Genomic DNA, 15,685 nt, shown 5'->3' with positions numbered 1-15,685 from the left:
GCATAATCTGCTGTACCTAGCCTGGACTGACAGAGGCCATGTATATATTGTACATTTAAATAAGAAATAAGTGTGTATTGTAAATATGTGTAAATACAGACAATGGACTTATTAATACAGACTGACTAACAAATGACAGACCCGACCTCTCGTCAGAGAGGGCGCTACACATGGACAGGACAGTAACTTTCATTCAAAAGAAATATCTGGGGCTCTACACCAAGACAGACAGACAGACTGACCGACCGTCAGTTGTAACATGACCTTGACCTTGCCGAGTCATGAGTCGACCATCAGTCTACGAGCTAGCCACACCAAGCAACATCAGCCAGCAGGCTTCGTCGCCAGCGCTCGGTCTACGGAGACATCGGCGCTTCGCTGCGCCAGGCATGACTGCCACGGCTGTCTGCCGGTAGTCATACCCGACACGCTGGGCAACTGGCGTATCTACCGCCTCTCCGCTCCAGCGACCGCGCTCAACGACTAGCCTTTCACCAGCAGCCGCCGCGCTGCGATCAAGCAACCTCCAACTCATCTGCCGCACGGCAATCAAGCAACCTCCTACTCACCTGCCGCACGGCAACCAAGCAACCTCCAGCCACGGCCACACTGCTACCAGTCCATTCACCGTAACTAACCTCTCTCCCTACCGGCGCGTGCCGCGCTACCTCACCGGTCAAGCATCTCAGCAACCACGGTCCTTTTCAGGACCAACAAACTGTTCCGAAGAAGTGGGTTGTCATCGGAGTAATGACAAAACTACATAAGAGCCCCACAGAACTTCCAACGTGCGTCTTGCTTGGTTCCCTCCAAACACCACTAGTGTTTCTCAACCAATGGATCAGGGCATCGTTCGGAATGTTAAGGTCCACTTTCGTAAATTATTAATGCAATCTTTGCTCCTCAATATAGATTCTACATCATCCGCCTCTGAACTTGCAAGAACTGTCTCCGCTCTAGATGCGGTTATTTGGATAAGTCATGCAGTAAAGAAGTTGTTAACAGAAACTGTGACAAAGCGTTTCGAAAAAGCAGGATTTTCTACGGTAGAAGTTACTCCTAGTGTAGAAAATGAGAATGACCAGAAGGACTCACAACATTGCATGAATGAAGCTGCTTTCAGTAACTGCAATGCTGAAGACTACATCAGCATAGACAAAGATGTGCAAACAGAACCAGACACAATGGATATCAATGTATTAGTTGAGAATTTTAGAGATAATCGAAAAGGAAGAGAGGAGGAGGAGGAGGAAGAGGAAAATGACATTGTGATAGAAGAAGAAAAGTGCAGAGTGAAGACTTATCAGGATGCTGCCAACAGTTTAAAGGTACTGCAGGAGTTTGCCGTGCAACGGAATGATTCAGACATGCTTACTCTAATTTCTCAAACTAAAGTGTTTGTGGAAAGTCTGGCAGCCAAGAGAGTAAACTGCGTGCAAAAACTCTGCCGGAGTTCTGGTAAAATTATAAAAAGTGAGTACTGCAGTTTTTTCCTGATCAGTGTAATGTTTGCATGTGTTCAATGATTAGTGTGGATAAATTAATGAGCATGTTGTTTTGTTTTGTCTCAAATACGTTTATGTCCTGGTTTAGTTATTATAGTATACCTTGATTAAAAGGAAACCTGGCTTCAGCGGAAATTTTTTCTGGTTCCTTGAGATTCCGTTTAAGACAGGTTATACTGTATGGCCGAGGGAACACTAAGGAAACTGGCAACCGCAAAGCAGCGCGATTTCCAAAAATTGCTCTCAGCCTGAGATGAACACATATTAGCAAACAGAGCAGCGCTAATTGGGCAAACGACAACGCAACTCCCTAGTAGACTGAGAAACTCAATTTCCAGACTTCTTACTAACACGTAATACATAATTTGACGGTTCATTTGGGGAATGGGGGGGGGGGTAAATAATATAAATATTATTATTTAGTATTTAATGGCCTTCCTCAATAAATTACTTGAAACAATATATAATGTTTAACAGTACTTTGCTAATGTGAAGTAAGTACCACTATACACAATATTTCATTACCTAACCATGTCACTGCAATACAGAAATACGGGCAAAGATTTTGTGGACTGAACTGCATTTTGCAATAGTAAGAAAATATTAAAACCAAGGCATAGCCATAGTTTTCTGAGATCTCACTGTGTTTTATATTACTGCAGAAAAAATATTAACACAATTTTATAAAATGCTTCATCACTTAGTGCACTGCATTTACACCTATATGAATGAGAGCACCAACTACCACTTTAGTAATATATGTCATGGCTATATATTTAAAACCATCATTCTTAAGTCTAATATGTAAATGTTAGCCAAATTAAACACAGCACTGTAAAGAAAAAAAAAAGCTCAAGATACTGTACTTATGTCTAAATTATCTTTGGTCAAATACAAATACTGGTAAAATGTATCTAAATTAAATATAGATGCTAACAAATAATTTTATTGATTGAACACTGTTGTTATCAGGGGGGGCAACAAGATTTATGGTCCTATCTTGCAACATAATTAGAATGAAATAAAGATACTGAAATGAAATAGAACTGCTCTAACTACAAGAAAAAAAAATGTTGTCAAAAATTATATTATTTTTGTTTTGACAGCTGGCAGGACAATATTTTACAGAACCCTTGTCACAAATAAACAGCACTTTGTTGAGAAGAATTTCCATGCTACCCTTATATAGATGCTGCCATAGTAGTCTAAACACAATGCCTGCACATTACAAAATTAAGATATATGGCCAAACCATTAAGTGTGCACAAATGCATAAGAACAGAATCAGAATCCCATATTACTGCTATTTCACTTCAGCAGTTCTACTGATCTAGTATATGGATATTTACCCCCAATTTTATAAGGTGCTTTGATATACCAAACATCATGTAATTTCATAACATTAAAACAATCCTGTTTTCCTTCTTAAGTCTAAAAGTTACATTTAAATATGGATTTATACAATGTACACTGACATAAAAACAACGATATGACTCAGGTTACCTCTACAGAATAATAAATAAATACAGTATGGGCCAAAAAAGGCAGTACTGAAATGAAAAGCTGTCCTGTTGATACCACTGTCTATTCATGTGAAGGTCCCTTGCAGGACAGAACCTTTTCAAATCCTGAAGAAATGGTCCAATCACCAAGTTCCTGTAGCATTCTTGGGTGATGGTAAGTGCATTGCCTTCCTCATCCTCAATGAAATAGGGGCCTAATATAGCGTGTGCTGAGACGGCACACCATATCACCACACGTGTATTATGTAGTGATTTCTGGACGATAACATCTGGCAACTCAAAACCAAGGAAGCAAGTTGTCTGACGACCACTTCCGTATGAGCGGAAATAATACTCAACTATGAATACTTTTTCCTCCGTCGAGAGACCCATTTCCAACAACTGCATAACACAACTTCCTTTTCACTACTGGGAGCACGTGTGGCTGGACCTATGCCCCATCGACAAACGCACGTGTTCAAGATGCGCGAGTTTCAGTACTACATATTTTCGCACATACTGTATATTACACAATGTAAAAACCCAAATACTGACTGCATAATAAATGGAATCATAGAATGTCTGAAGAGTCATATTGTTTTATATAGTGTTATGTGATAATACTGAGTTGATTTAATGGATCCCACATTTAATACTGACAGCACATAAACAGCAAAATCACATAAAATGTATTCGAGTGGATTTTCAAGCCTGGAGTGCATTATCTCAGGTAACAAAATACGAACATTTGCTACCCATCCACTAACAGCGCCTCTCTAAAAGCTTGATTCAAGTAATACAAGAATATTGTTTGACAGTTATGCAACATGCCCGCTGTTTCTTGTCACTACAAAGTCTGAAATACCAGTAACAATAACAATACCAATACAAACAATAAAACTGTGATATGCAATTAACAAATAATGTTAAGCATGGTGGCAGTAAGATTCCTTTGAATCTAGAAGGAATTAAGATTATGAATAAAAGATCATTGGGCAAATCAAGGGCAAGATGTGGAAGCCAAGGTAGTAGCAAAAGTGTGGATATAGATACAGAAAGAGCGTTTGTGAGAAGAAAAATAATAGAAAAGGCTGTGTCATAAAACAATGCACTCTGGTAAAAATGGAAAATAAGATGAATAATGCATTTGGTTCTGTTACAACATGGTCCAAAGAAGAATCTGATGCATGTCAGTCTGCCTTGCATACCAAAATTTGGTTCCTATTTAGTACTTTTAAAATATATTCTTTAAAATGTAGTCTGACAGATCTCATCTCCTTTTACATCAAAGCAGAGGCAACATTCCTTCAAAATGTCAGCTACTAGTGAGAGCTCATGAATCAATCTTTTGTAAAATGGCCTGACTTATACTGCCTCCTTCTTTGAAGCCATAGTAAGAGCAAGAAGTTGCTCCAAAATGTTGGCTACTACTTAGTACTTCCAAGACAAATTATTTATAAAATGACCTGACTCATCTTACCCCCTTCTTTTGAATCAAAGTGGAAGCCAAAATGTTCCTACAAAATGTCAGAAATTGTTACCATTTCAACATGATACTTCATCCAGAAGACTGCAATGAATATGGATTTCCAAGAAAGCCTCAAGACTCATATACAGAGTGTATGTTTAATATCTGTAAATAAAGAGTGTGATTTCGACACACTTTCGCCATTCTATTAGTTGTGACATAAGTTACTGAGTGTAAAATATCCTGCAAACCTTTCAGGGGTTCAAATCTATGTGCCATTTTTATATTACAAAACATATAATAGACTACTGTTATAGTTTCATAGCAAATATTCTTTTAAAGCTCTAATACCCTTAAACTGATTTGTTTCATTCTGGTCTGTCACACTAACAATATTACAAAAGGTTAATTAATTCTGTTTAGTGTGACTGATGAAATTGTTTCTTTTTTAATCTTTTATCCTTTACATGTTTTGGTCCTATAGACCATCTTCAGAAGGATAACAACACATTTAGAAACCACTATTACAATATGTTTTGTGAATATTAATATATACATACAATGTCATCATAATACAATGAGTACAAATGTAATGTTTTTAAGCCCCCAAAGCCTTCTTGAACAATTCAATGCACAACATAAAGACTTACAATTTACAATAAATGAGGAAGTAAACAACCAAACAGCTTACTTAGATTTAAATCTAATTAATAAACAAGGACAAATAGAAATGAAAATATACAGAAAACACACGACGACAGATATAGCAATAAATAATAACTCATGCCACCCCCCCCAAAAAAAAAAATAGCAGCATATAAAAACTGGATACACAGACTTCTCACACTACCCCTTAAAGAAAACATCAAAAACAAAGAATTAAATACTATTATTAATATAGCACTAAATAATAGTAACAGGAAGGAAAACATCCTACATTTATATAACAAACTCAAACAACGGAAAAATAATCTGGAAAATAAAGCCGAAAAAGAACAAAAATGGGTCACATTTACCTACACAGGAAATTATATATGGAAGATCATAAAACTATTCAAAAACACCAACATAAAGATAGCCTTCAAAACAACTTACACCATAGGTAAACTAGTAAATGAGAAACAAACTCTTATGAACAGAGTGGGATATACAAAATAACATGCTAAAGCCAGAAAGTATACATTGGCAAAACTGGTAGAAATCTATAAGGAACACATAAGAAACACCAATGTCCAAAAACTATCCAACTTAATTTTTTTACGCTGTAAGTAATGACCAAAGGGATGGGGAAACTGAGCATAGTGGTAGAAGGGACTTTCATGCACACGTGTGATTTTTTGCTGACTTGCAACACTGCCAGATAGCGAAGTGGAGTAACACGTGCTTGTCGCATTCTCGTTTTGCTCAAGAAGACAGAATGCTTGGAGCAGTGATACTGCATTAAGTTTTGTCAGAAACTTGGGGATACCTAAGCGGAAACAATTCGCAAAATTCATGAGGCTTTCGGTGATGATGCAATGGGGGGGTCACTCAAATTAAAGAGGGGTTCAACTGCTTTAAACATGGCTATATGTCGGCGGACAGCGAGCAGCGTTCCGGGAGACCGTCAATGCTGATGTCATTGAAAAAGTGCAGACACTGATCATGGAGGACCGTCGTTTGACCATCCATGAAGTTGCTGATGATGTTGGGATCAGCAGAGGTTCCGCAAACACAATTTTAACTGAGGATTTGGGCATGCGAAGAGTGGCGGCAAAATTTGTGCCCAAGCTGCTTTCACCGGAGCAGCAACAACTCCGTCTTGAGGTCACACAGGACATGCTGGAGTGCGCCAACAGGGATCCTGAGTTCCTCAAGATTGTGATCCCTGGTGACAAGTCGTGGGTGTACAGATATGACCCGGAAACCAAGGTCCAGGGGTTACAATGGAAGCATCCAACATCCCTGAGGCGCAAAAGAGCACGACAGGTTCGGAGCAATGTGAAGGTGATACTGACTGTTTTTTCCAATTACCGGGGTGTTGTGCATCATGAGTACACACCACGAGGCCAGACCGTCAATAAGGAGTACTACCAAAAAGTCCTCCGCCATCTTCGTGATGCAGTTTGACGCAAGAGACCAGAGCTGTGGGACGCACGCAACTGGCAGCTGCATCATGACAATGCCCCAGTTCATTCAGCGCACCTGATCCAGGGTTTCCTGGCCAAGCACGGCATTCCGCAGGTTCCCCAGGCTCCCTACTCTCCTGACATGGCTCCTTGTGATTTCTGGCTGTTCCAGAGATTGAAGACACCGCTAAAAGGCTGCCGTTTTGACAGCTGCGAGGACATCATACAGAACGTGACGGCGCAGCTGCACACCATTCCAAAAGAAGCCTTCCAGAATTGCTTCCAGCGATGGAAGGACCGCCGGGCTAAGTGTGTGGAGTCACAAGGGGCCTACTTTGAAGGCAATTCGGTATTGTAACCACCCAGATACAGAACTTTTTTCCCCGGCCCAAGGTCAGATACTTTTTGGACAGAGTAGTATAAGATTAAACAAAGATGAATCTGCATTTGCCCAACATACACTAAATAAATGCCACCAGTATGGACCCATGACAGTAATCATGGAAATGGTTGAAAATGCCAAAAAAGGGAGCATCATGAATATAAAAGAAAACTTCCACATATATCGCTTTAATAAACTCAATATATTGATAGAAGAAAAAATATACCAGGGAGAGTGATAACCAGCATATGTTCGACATCATAATAAAACATCAGTACATGCCCACACAAATGCCATAAGACACAAGGAGTATAACTACACGATTCAACACACTGCACCTCAAACATCAACAAGACGACACTAAAGGTAGGACAAAATAACAAAAGGTCACGTAAAAACAAAATAGGGATTACAGAAATACTACATTATGCCCATTATATATTTGCAGAAATCTATTCTCCAAACAGAACCACAAGGTGGTAAACGCTCGGCTTCCTTCCAAAGAGAAGAAATAAAAAGGACACGAACCAATTTGGTTTAAAAATGTTAACAAAAAAATCTTTCTTAAACATACTAATTGTAATAAATATTTTAACGAATTGGTAGAAGCCGCTGTAGTTGTTAAAAACATCAGATTTGTACTCACTGTATTATGACATCGTATGTATATATTAATATTCACAAAACATATTGTAATAGTGGTTTCTAATTGTACTGACATCCTTCTGAAGATGGTCTATAGCAGTGCTTCTCAACTGCCGGCCGTGGCCCAGTAGTGGGCCCTGGCATCAATTATGTTGGGGCGCGAGAAGCTCTTCTGGAATTTGTCATTTTCATTTTCTAAGCATTTTTCATCAATAATTATTTTATAGTGGAAATATTCTGAGGAGAATAATATTTGTGTCGAGAAGCTCAGACACAGAACACCTAAATCTGTGTAGCAAATGTCAGTGACCAAGCCGCATAGTTTTAAACATGGAAGTATTCATGAATGATCGGGAATTTTCAGACATCCAAATCTTTCAACATTCGGGAAAGGCAATACCGATGTTTATGACCAGTCATAAAAATTGCCTGCAAGCCGATTACAACAATGGGCGGCATATTCAGTTCTCAGAACTGAGTGAAATAACATCTGTGTTGCAAATGTCAGTGACCAATCAGCAAGGAAGTATAAAGAAAATGTTTCCACTGAAATTGAAGATCAAGGCAGTCTGTATCCAGTTCTCAAATCCAGTAATACTGAATACTATTTTTTCACAAGTTCGCATTGCAGCATGCAAGTGCTTGTTTCGAAACCTGAGTGATTTAAATTTTAATATGAATAAGAGACAGGGGAATTTGTTTAATTTTGGTGTTAAGAAATCTCGTATTGAAGGCGTTTGTGACGCAACAACTAGTGATTCATCCACCTCAAGCCTACATAGCGATCTCCAGGATGTATAAAATGAAGGGAAAACCACCGGCACACAGAAGAAAAAGTCTGCACCCATTCGTAAGTACATGGACAGCTACTTAAAATTTGGTTTCATACAATGCCCTAACACTTACCAATTGCCATGACCTCAATGTGCCATTTGTGCTACTGCTCTGGGAAATGAAGCTATGAAGCCATCGCGACTTACCCGACATCTCAATACTAGACATTCCGATCTAGTCAACAAACCCATTGAATTCTTTATGTGTAAAAGAGATGCACTTAAAGTAGAAAAGAAAATTATTTACCAAGCTTCAACTACTGACACTTCACTTCTGACGGCATCCTATTTAATATCACTACAGATAGCTAAATGTAAAAAACCATATTCCACTGGGGAAGAACTGATTAAGCCTTTGATTGCTGTTTGTAATGAAGTATTAGGCCAGTCTCTCACTGCCATTTTTTTCAAACCATCATTAAAATCAATTTAATAATACAATAATCAATTTTACGCTGAATGACATAAGTTTTTGGCGATCAGCATGGCTTATGTCAATGAAAATTAGCACAAATTAATTTAATGATGTTGGTCTGAGGAAACTACAAAATGCTACAAGATTTCATTAGTCCAGTGACTGATAATTTAAATGTAATTTTATGTTTGTCAACATGCCACACCATATACATATGTATATTAATACTCTTTATGATTATGCTATAAGTAATTACTAATATTAGGTTAGCTTAATGCATGAACTTTAACAAAACTGGAAAGGTATTTACGAGTAAATTTGTTGCGACTGGGCCCTCGTCTTATAAAAAAACAACCTACTGGGCCGCGGTCTCATAAAGGTTGAGAACCACTGGTCTATAGAACCAAAACATGTAAAGGATAAAAGATTAAAAAGGAAAACACTTCATCAGTCACACTGAATGGAATTAACCTTTTGTAATGTTTCAGTAGGCTTCAACTTATACAGGAGTATAAAAGAATTAACTTCACATTTATGTCTTGCAATTTATGCAAATACATTAATCCATCTCATATCATTAACAAGATACCTCACAGAAAATCACCTACCATTTCTGTTTATAATAGTAACTGATGTTGGTCAAAATACAGGGTGATTCACGAGGACATACCGCTACTTATGGAGCTCATTTCTGAAGACATTTTGAGCAAAAAGTGTCATATAAACTTGGGTCCTACACTCAATATTTACAGAGTTACGTTCGTAATTGGAAACACACTACTGTGAACTTATCACCAGACATTTCCCCATTAGATTATTGCATTTTGGGATGGATGAAGGACACTATTTATCAAAGGAAGGCACAAACACATAAGGAACTACTTGCTCGCATTATGCAGGATGCTACAGAAATCAGAGATAACAGTGTGCACCCATGTAGAGCAATGTGCGTGGTTCACAAACGTGCAGACAAGTGTACTGAAGCGGAAGGCGGCATTTTTGAAAATGTGTTCTAATCTCTGTAAGACTTTGCAAAAGTGAACTACAGAGAATCAAGTCCATAGAATCAATTTGTTTTTGTGACAATAAATGCATTAAAATAATGTAATTTTGTATTTAAAATTAAAATTCAGAAACCTTCAAATTACGAACGTAACTCTGTAAATATCGAGTATAGGATCCTGGTTTATATGACACTTTTTGCTCAAAATGTCTTCAGAAATTAGCTCCATAAGTGGCGGTAACTCCTCATGAATTGCCCTGTATACTTCTCCTGTCTTTGAAGATTCCAGTTAATACTGTCATCAGTAAAAATTGTGTGCCAATAAAAGGTATTTTTGCTAAAACTTTGCAAATTATCACAAAAAAGGATAAAATTTACCAGGCCATCAGATGGAAGAGACAAATCAGAAAAAATGTGACATTATCAGTACAGTTAGACTGTGAATATGTGACCAGCACACACTTACTTCAATGGCATAAGTAAGAACAACCCACTAATTTACATTATTAGGAACTTAACTGCTAAAGTTAAATCAATGTACATCCCATTCAGTACTATGTAATTCATTCTTTATAGAACTCATGAAATATCCATCAATTACCTGATGAAGTAACTGACTGAGAAGCGGAAAAAGTTAGTGCATTTCTGGCAATGAACATAATATGATACCCTGGAAAGATACAACACTGCCATTCTGTAGAAGCATATCACAGACAAATGATCGTGATTCAAATGTAAACTGCAGTTTCCAAGTTATTAGTCCTAAGAGAAATAATGTAAATAACTATTTCTTATGAAATAATACTGCAAATTCTGGGGTACCAGCCTGTCTGAATGGTCAGGAGAGAGTTAAACAGTGTTTTTATTTTAACTTGTGTACTCTACATTTGGATAATCCTTGACAGTACTTGGCATCGGACGGATGTGTGCAAGTTCATCCCTAAGGTCTTTCATATTCCTTTCACACAATTATCAAGTGATTTATGCATATAAAGCATAAGAAAAATACTGTGTCTGTGTGTGTGTGAAAAAGAGCACACATGTATGCATGTGTGTGTATATACAGCCTTTCACAAATCACCTATAGGTTTACAGGTGCCACTTCAAACAATCAGATCCCAAGAAGGAATTCTGTATTTCAGCATCCTGTTGTACATCTTTAATTAAATGTCTATGTATCAAGTCCATCAATAATGCAACAATCATTAAAACATTCATCATTTAACACTAAAACAACATGTTTCGGTCACAGACGGCCATCGTCAGGTGTTTCAATGCAAAAGATTTTAATAGAAAGAAAATTTAATTAATTTTAAGAAATTATTTATGTTATTTTAAGTGGACTGCAAAGCACAATTTTAGCGCGCATCAAATCAGTATAACAGTTTGGACACGCTGAAACACCTGACTATGGCAGTCTGTGGCCAAAACATGATGTGTTAGTGTTAAATGGCGAATGTTTTAATGATAAGGTAAATATTGTTCTAATAAACTCACTATTTAGATATGATCTTTTGCTTTCATCTTATGTTAATAATGAAGTAGCTAAATTTAATAGGCAACTAAAGAAAATAGTCAAACTACATGCAAATGGAATTACAAAGGAAAACATTTCACTAGACATGGTCAACATTTAAATTATAGTGTTCAAGAGTTAGTCTCTTTAGAGTTGGCTAAGTCAGTTGAACAGCTTTTAAATAAGATGAAAACTGATGAGCTCTTATGACACTAAATTTCTTGGCTTGACTTTTGAGAGCTCCTTGACTTGGGAAAGACATATTAAAGAGGTTAAAAATAAATTAAGCTCAGCCTGCTACATGATAAAGAACATAAAACCACTTATGTATATAAATACCTTGAAAATTACTCATTATTCCTACTTCCATTCAGTCATGACTTATGGCTTGATTCACTGGGGAAACTCATCACATGCTGAAATGGTTTTTAAGATGCAGAAGAGAGTTATATGACTGATGATGGGTCGTGGTTACAGGGAATCGTGTAGAGATCTCTTCAAGGAAATAAATATACTGTCTTTAAAATCACAGTATATATATTCAATAATAATGTATGTAATAAAAAAACAGAGATAAATTTGTTACAAATAAGGATTATTATGAAGTAAAAACCAGACAAAATATTAATTTACATATATACCAGGTTAACCTGGTCATATATGGTAAAGGAGTATATCACATGGCAGTACAAATTTTTAATGGACTTCCTTATAACCTTAAAGAAATCTCTATTAATCCAAAAAAGTTTATAGTTAATTTAAAGGACATTCTGTATTCAAATTCTTTCTATACATTGGAGGAATTCTTTAAAAGATGATTGTATTATATCTGCAAAAGTTGAGTATTATTGATTATATTGTTATATTGGGATGATTTTACGTATATGTACATATATTATATTTAAGCATCCTGTTGCACTATACACTTCTCTATATGTAATAATACAAATGCCGTCGTGAATGCAACAATTTATTTGGTTGTAGTTCTTTGTCTTTCCTTCCTCTTACATGTGCCGGACGTACCTGGCCATCATCAGGTGTATTTTTCACTATGTAGCTGTCAGACTGCACACAGTCAAAAATCTAAAACACCAGCCTGTCAGTTTTGTTTAAAATCTTGCCAACATATGCTCATAAATTTGATCTTAGAATTCCAGTTTAAAATTTAAAGTTTTGAATCACAGAAATACCTGCTCTGTGTCTACATGTGCTGCAGCAGCTATTCCTTGTCTTCAGCACTGTTCATGTATTATCTGTAATACACAAATATTCGTATTACTATCCTATGTTCTTACGTTATTCTTATACTGTATGTTTCATACTGTTGTGTGTACTTACTCTGTGCAGGCTCCCTGTGTGTGTGTGTCGCTGCTCAACTTTAATACTCTGGACCGTTGGGTGTGTTGTGTGCTGTGTTTTTATGTTGTTGAGTGTATGAGAGGAAGGGGTAGTGGGGATACTGTTAGTCTGTATAGATCTTGTATATTGTTTGAAATTTGGGATTGTGTGTTTCTATGTGTCTGTCATTCATGTGTAGGCCTTTTTCACTTACTTTGTATATATGGTATTTCTCTAGTGTATTCAAATGTCTACCCTTCTTTCCTGTTGTTACAACTTCCATTATGTCTGTTATTGTTCCATATGAATGTCCTGTATTTAGTATGTGATTTGAGTATCCAGAATTGCTATTTTTATTTCTAATATCATGTATATGTTCCTTATATCTGGTGTTAAATGTTCGGCCTGTTTGTCCAATGTACTTCAATGGGCAATCCGCATATTTATTTGGTACATGCCACTTTTATTGTATTTATCCAATTGTGGTTTATGTTTGAGTATATTTTCAATTGTGTTCCGTGTGCAAAATGTAATTTTATCCATGCGTCTTTGAAAACTTCCATAATTTTCCGTACTTCCTTTGTACTATATGTAAATATGGCCCATTTTGTTTCTTGGTATTGTTCGTCGTCATGTGTGTTTGATTTCCGTTTTCGTCTTGTCTGATTTGATCTGTTAATTATGTGTGTGTCGTATCGGTTATGTAGTATGTCCTTAATGGTGTTCTTCTATCTGTTTTTCTTTTTCTGTTATTGGGAATGTGTAGAGTCTATTTATTAGATAATTAATACCAGACAATTTGTGCTCGAATGGATGGCACGAACTATTAGGTATTATGATGTCCGTTTGTGTGGGTTTCCTATATACTGCAAATTGCAAACTATCTTCCTTACGATGTATTGTTATACAGTGGAACCTCGCTTAACGAGAATAATTCATTCCAGAATCTTACTCGCAATGCGAAAAGCGAAACAATTTTTCCCATATAAATTAATGTAAAATACGATAATGCTTTCCATGTCGAAAAAATACTCAAAAAATTTTATGTATAACGTTTATTCAAAGAAATTATATATACACTGTTAAGGAGCGTGAATCATCTTCATCTTTTCTTCTATGCGGAATGAACCAACCTGGAATGCGAATTCGATTTGCAGAAAAAAAAATTGAAATAATTAGTTTATTATTTATGATACATATCTAATTCTTTTTTACTAGAAAGCTGTCTAGAGACATTTGTTTTTGCTGACGCTTCAAAATTTGGTGAAAATGCAACACAGCATTATCATTAAATAAATTTGTAGCACACATAGCCACTGCCTTATTAGGGTGATGCTTCTCAATGTACGATGAAACAGCTTCCCATGCTTTCAGCATTTCTCTTATTGCGCCAGAAGATTGCTGCTTTGCTGTTACCTCCTCCTGCTCCTCTGACAAACTCTCCTCCACAACTTCTTGCTGTGAAACACAGTGCAACTCCAAATCGTGCAAATTGTTGATGTAGACAGAATGTATGTGCGTGCTAGATCAGCCACGCTCACACCTTGTTCTCGCTTTTCAATGATTTTATGTTTCATTTCTACAGTTATTTTTATTCCCTTATGGCTGTCTTTTTGCAGCTTTTTCTTCGGGGACATTTTTGTAAGGGTTATTAAACTTTGCACAAAAAAAATCACAAATAATGTCTGAACACAAGTTTGGAAAAATGTGTGACCACAAGCGACACTAAGATGCTAGCGGAACGAGTGCTAAACACAGACTGATGTAGCAAGCGCACAATCTGAGACTTCCCTTCTTGTCACTCGTTATGCAAAACATCGCTAGTTAAGCGAGTCTTTTTTTACAAGTTTTGCTCATTATGCGAATTACTCGTTATGAGAGGTCCTCGTTAAGCGAGGTTCCACTGTATGTAGAAAATTAATAGATTCTTCTTGTTCTTTCTCAATGGTGAAGTTTATAGTTGGTTGCAATTTGTTAATTTCTTTGAGAGTATGTTCTATGTTTGTTATCTTTTCATCCTATCTTATTAATATGTCATCAACATATCTAAAGTAAGCCACTATTTGTTGTTTTACTAGAATGGGATATATTTGTGTATGTTCCATATATTGTATATATGTTTCTGCTGTTATTGCTGATGTTGGGGCTCCCATAGCTAGTCCGTTTGTTTGTAGTATTCTTGGTTAATTTGGAAATAATTTTGTTCAAATACTGTTTTTAACATATGTATTATTTCCTTGTGGCTTTCTTTATCTATTTCTTGGTCATTTTCTAATATAGAGTTTATTATATCTATGGTATTAGTTTTCGGTATGTTTGTGTACATGTTCTCTGTGTCAAAGGAACATAGTCGCATATTGTCATTAAGTTTAATAGTTTGTAAATCTGTCATTAAATGGGAGGAGTTTAGGACATTGAATGTGTTTGGCAATTTTAGATGACTATGCAATACTTTTGCTAATTTTCTTGCTGTTTCGTAAGCTGGGGTGTTCTTCCAGTTTATTATTGGTCTAATGGGTGTGTTAGGTTTATGTAATTTTATTGTGGTGTGTAGGCTTGGGGCTGTAGGATTCATGTTGGTGTATTTCCATTTATTACTTTGTATGACATTATTACACCATGTTAGGTGGGTCCCTGTCATGACGGCATGGTGCGTCCTCAGCTTGCGGATGGAGGAGATGCCCTCCAGTTTTGGAGGGAAGCTGTGAATACGAGGGGGGACCCAAAAATAACCGGAATTTATTTTTGTTATTTTTTATTTTTGCATTTTTATTGAACTGTATATTAGTCCCCTTCAAAGTATTGTCCATGTGCATTAATGCACTTGTGCCAACGCTTTTGCCACTGCTCAAAACAGTGCTGGAATTCTTGAGGCTGGATACAGTTCAAAGCCTTTAGCGTGTTTTCTTTGACTTCATCCACATCACGGAACTGCTTTCCTTTCAGACTTCTCTTCATCCGTGGAAACAA

At 36.7% G+C, this 15,685-nt stretch overlaps 1 protein-coding gene across 2 annotated transcripts in view; it reads right to left on the bottom strand.

Annotated features, from left to right (window-relative positions):
* Window positions 1–11,135: 11,135 nt before the first annotated feature.
* The window catches only part of LOC111873842 (transmembrane protein adipocyte-associated 1 homolog), a 72,496-nt gene continuing 67,946 nt past the window's right edge, over window positions 11,136–15,685 (bottom strand). For both annotated transcript variants that reach the window (XM_033755253.1, XM_023868872.2), the window contains one exon: window positions 11,136–12,630. In XM_033755253.1, the coding sequence (XP_033611144.1) occupies window positions 12,610–12,630 (21 nt within the window). In that variant the 3' untranslated portion in view covers window positions 11,136–12,609. The remainder of the gene's footprint in view (window positions 12,631–15,685) is intronic.

This window comes from Cryptotermes secundus, unplaced genomic scaffold, assembly GCF_002891405.2.
Source record: "Cryptotermes secundus unplaced genomic scaffold, Csec_1.0 scaffold414, whole genome shotgun sequence".
Taxonomy (NCBI): Eukaryota; Metazoa; Arthropoda; class Insecta; order Blattodea; family Kalotermitidae; genus Cryptotermes; species Cryptotermes secundus.
Note: the sequence above shows the minus strand (reverse complement) of the source record. Positions and strands in the feature narration are given on the sequence as shown.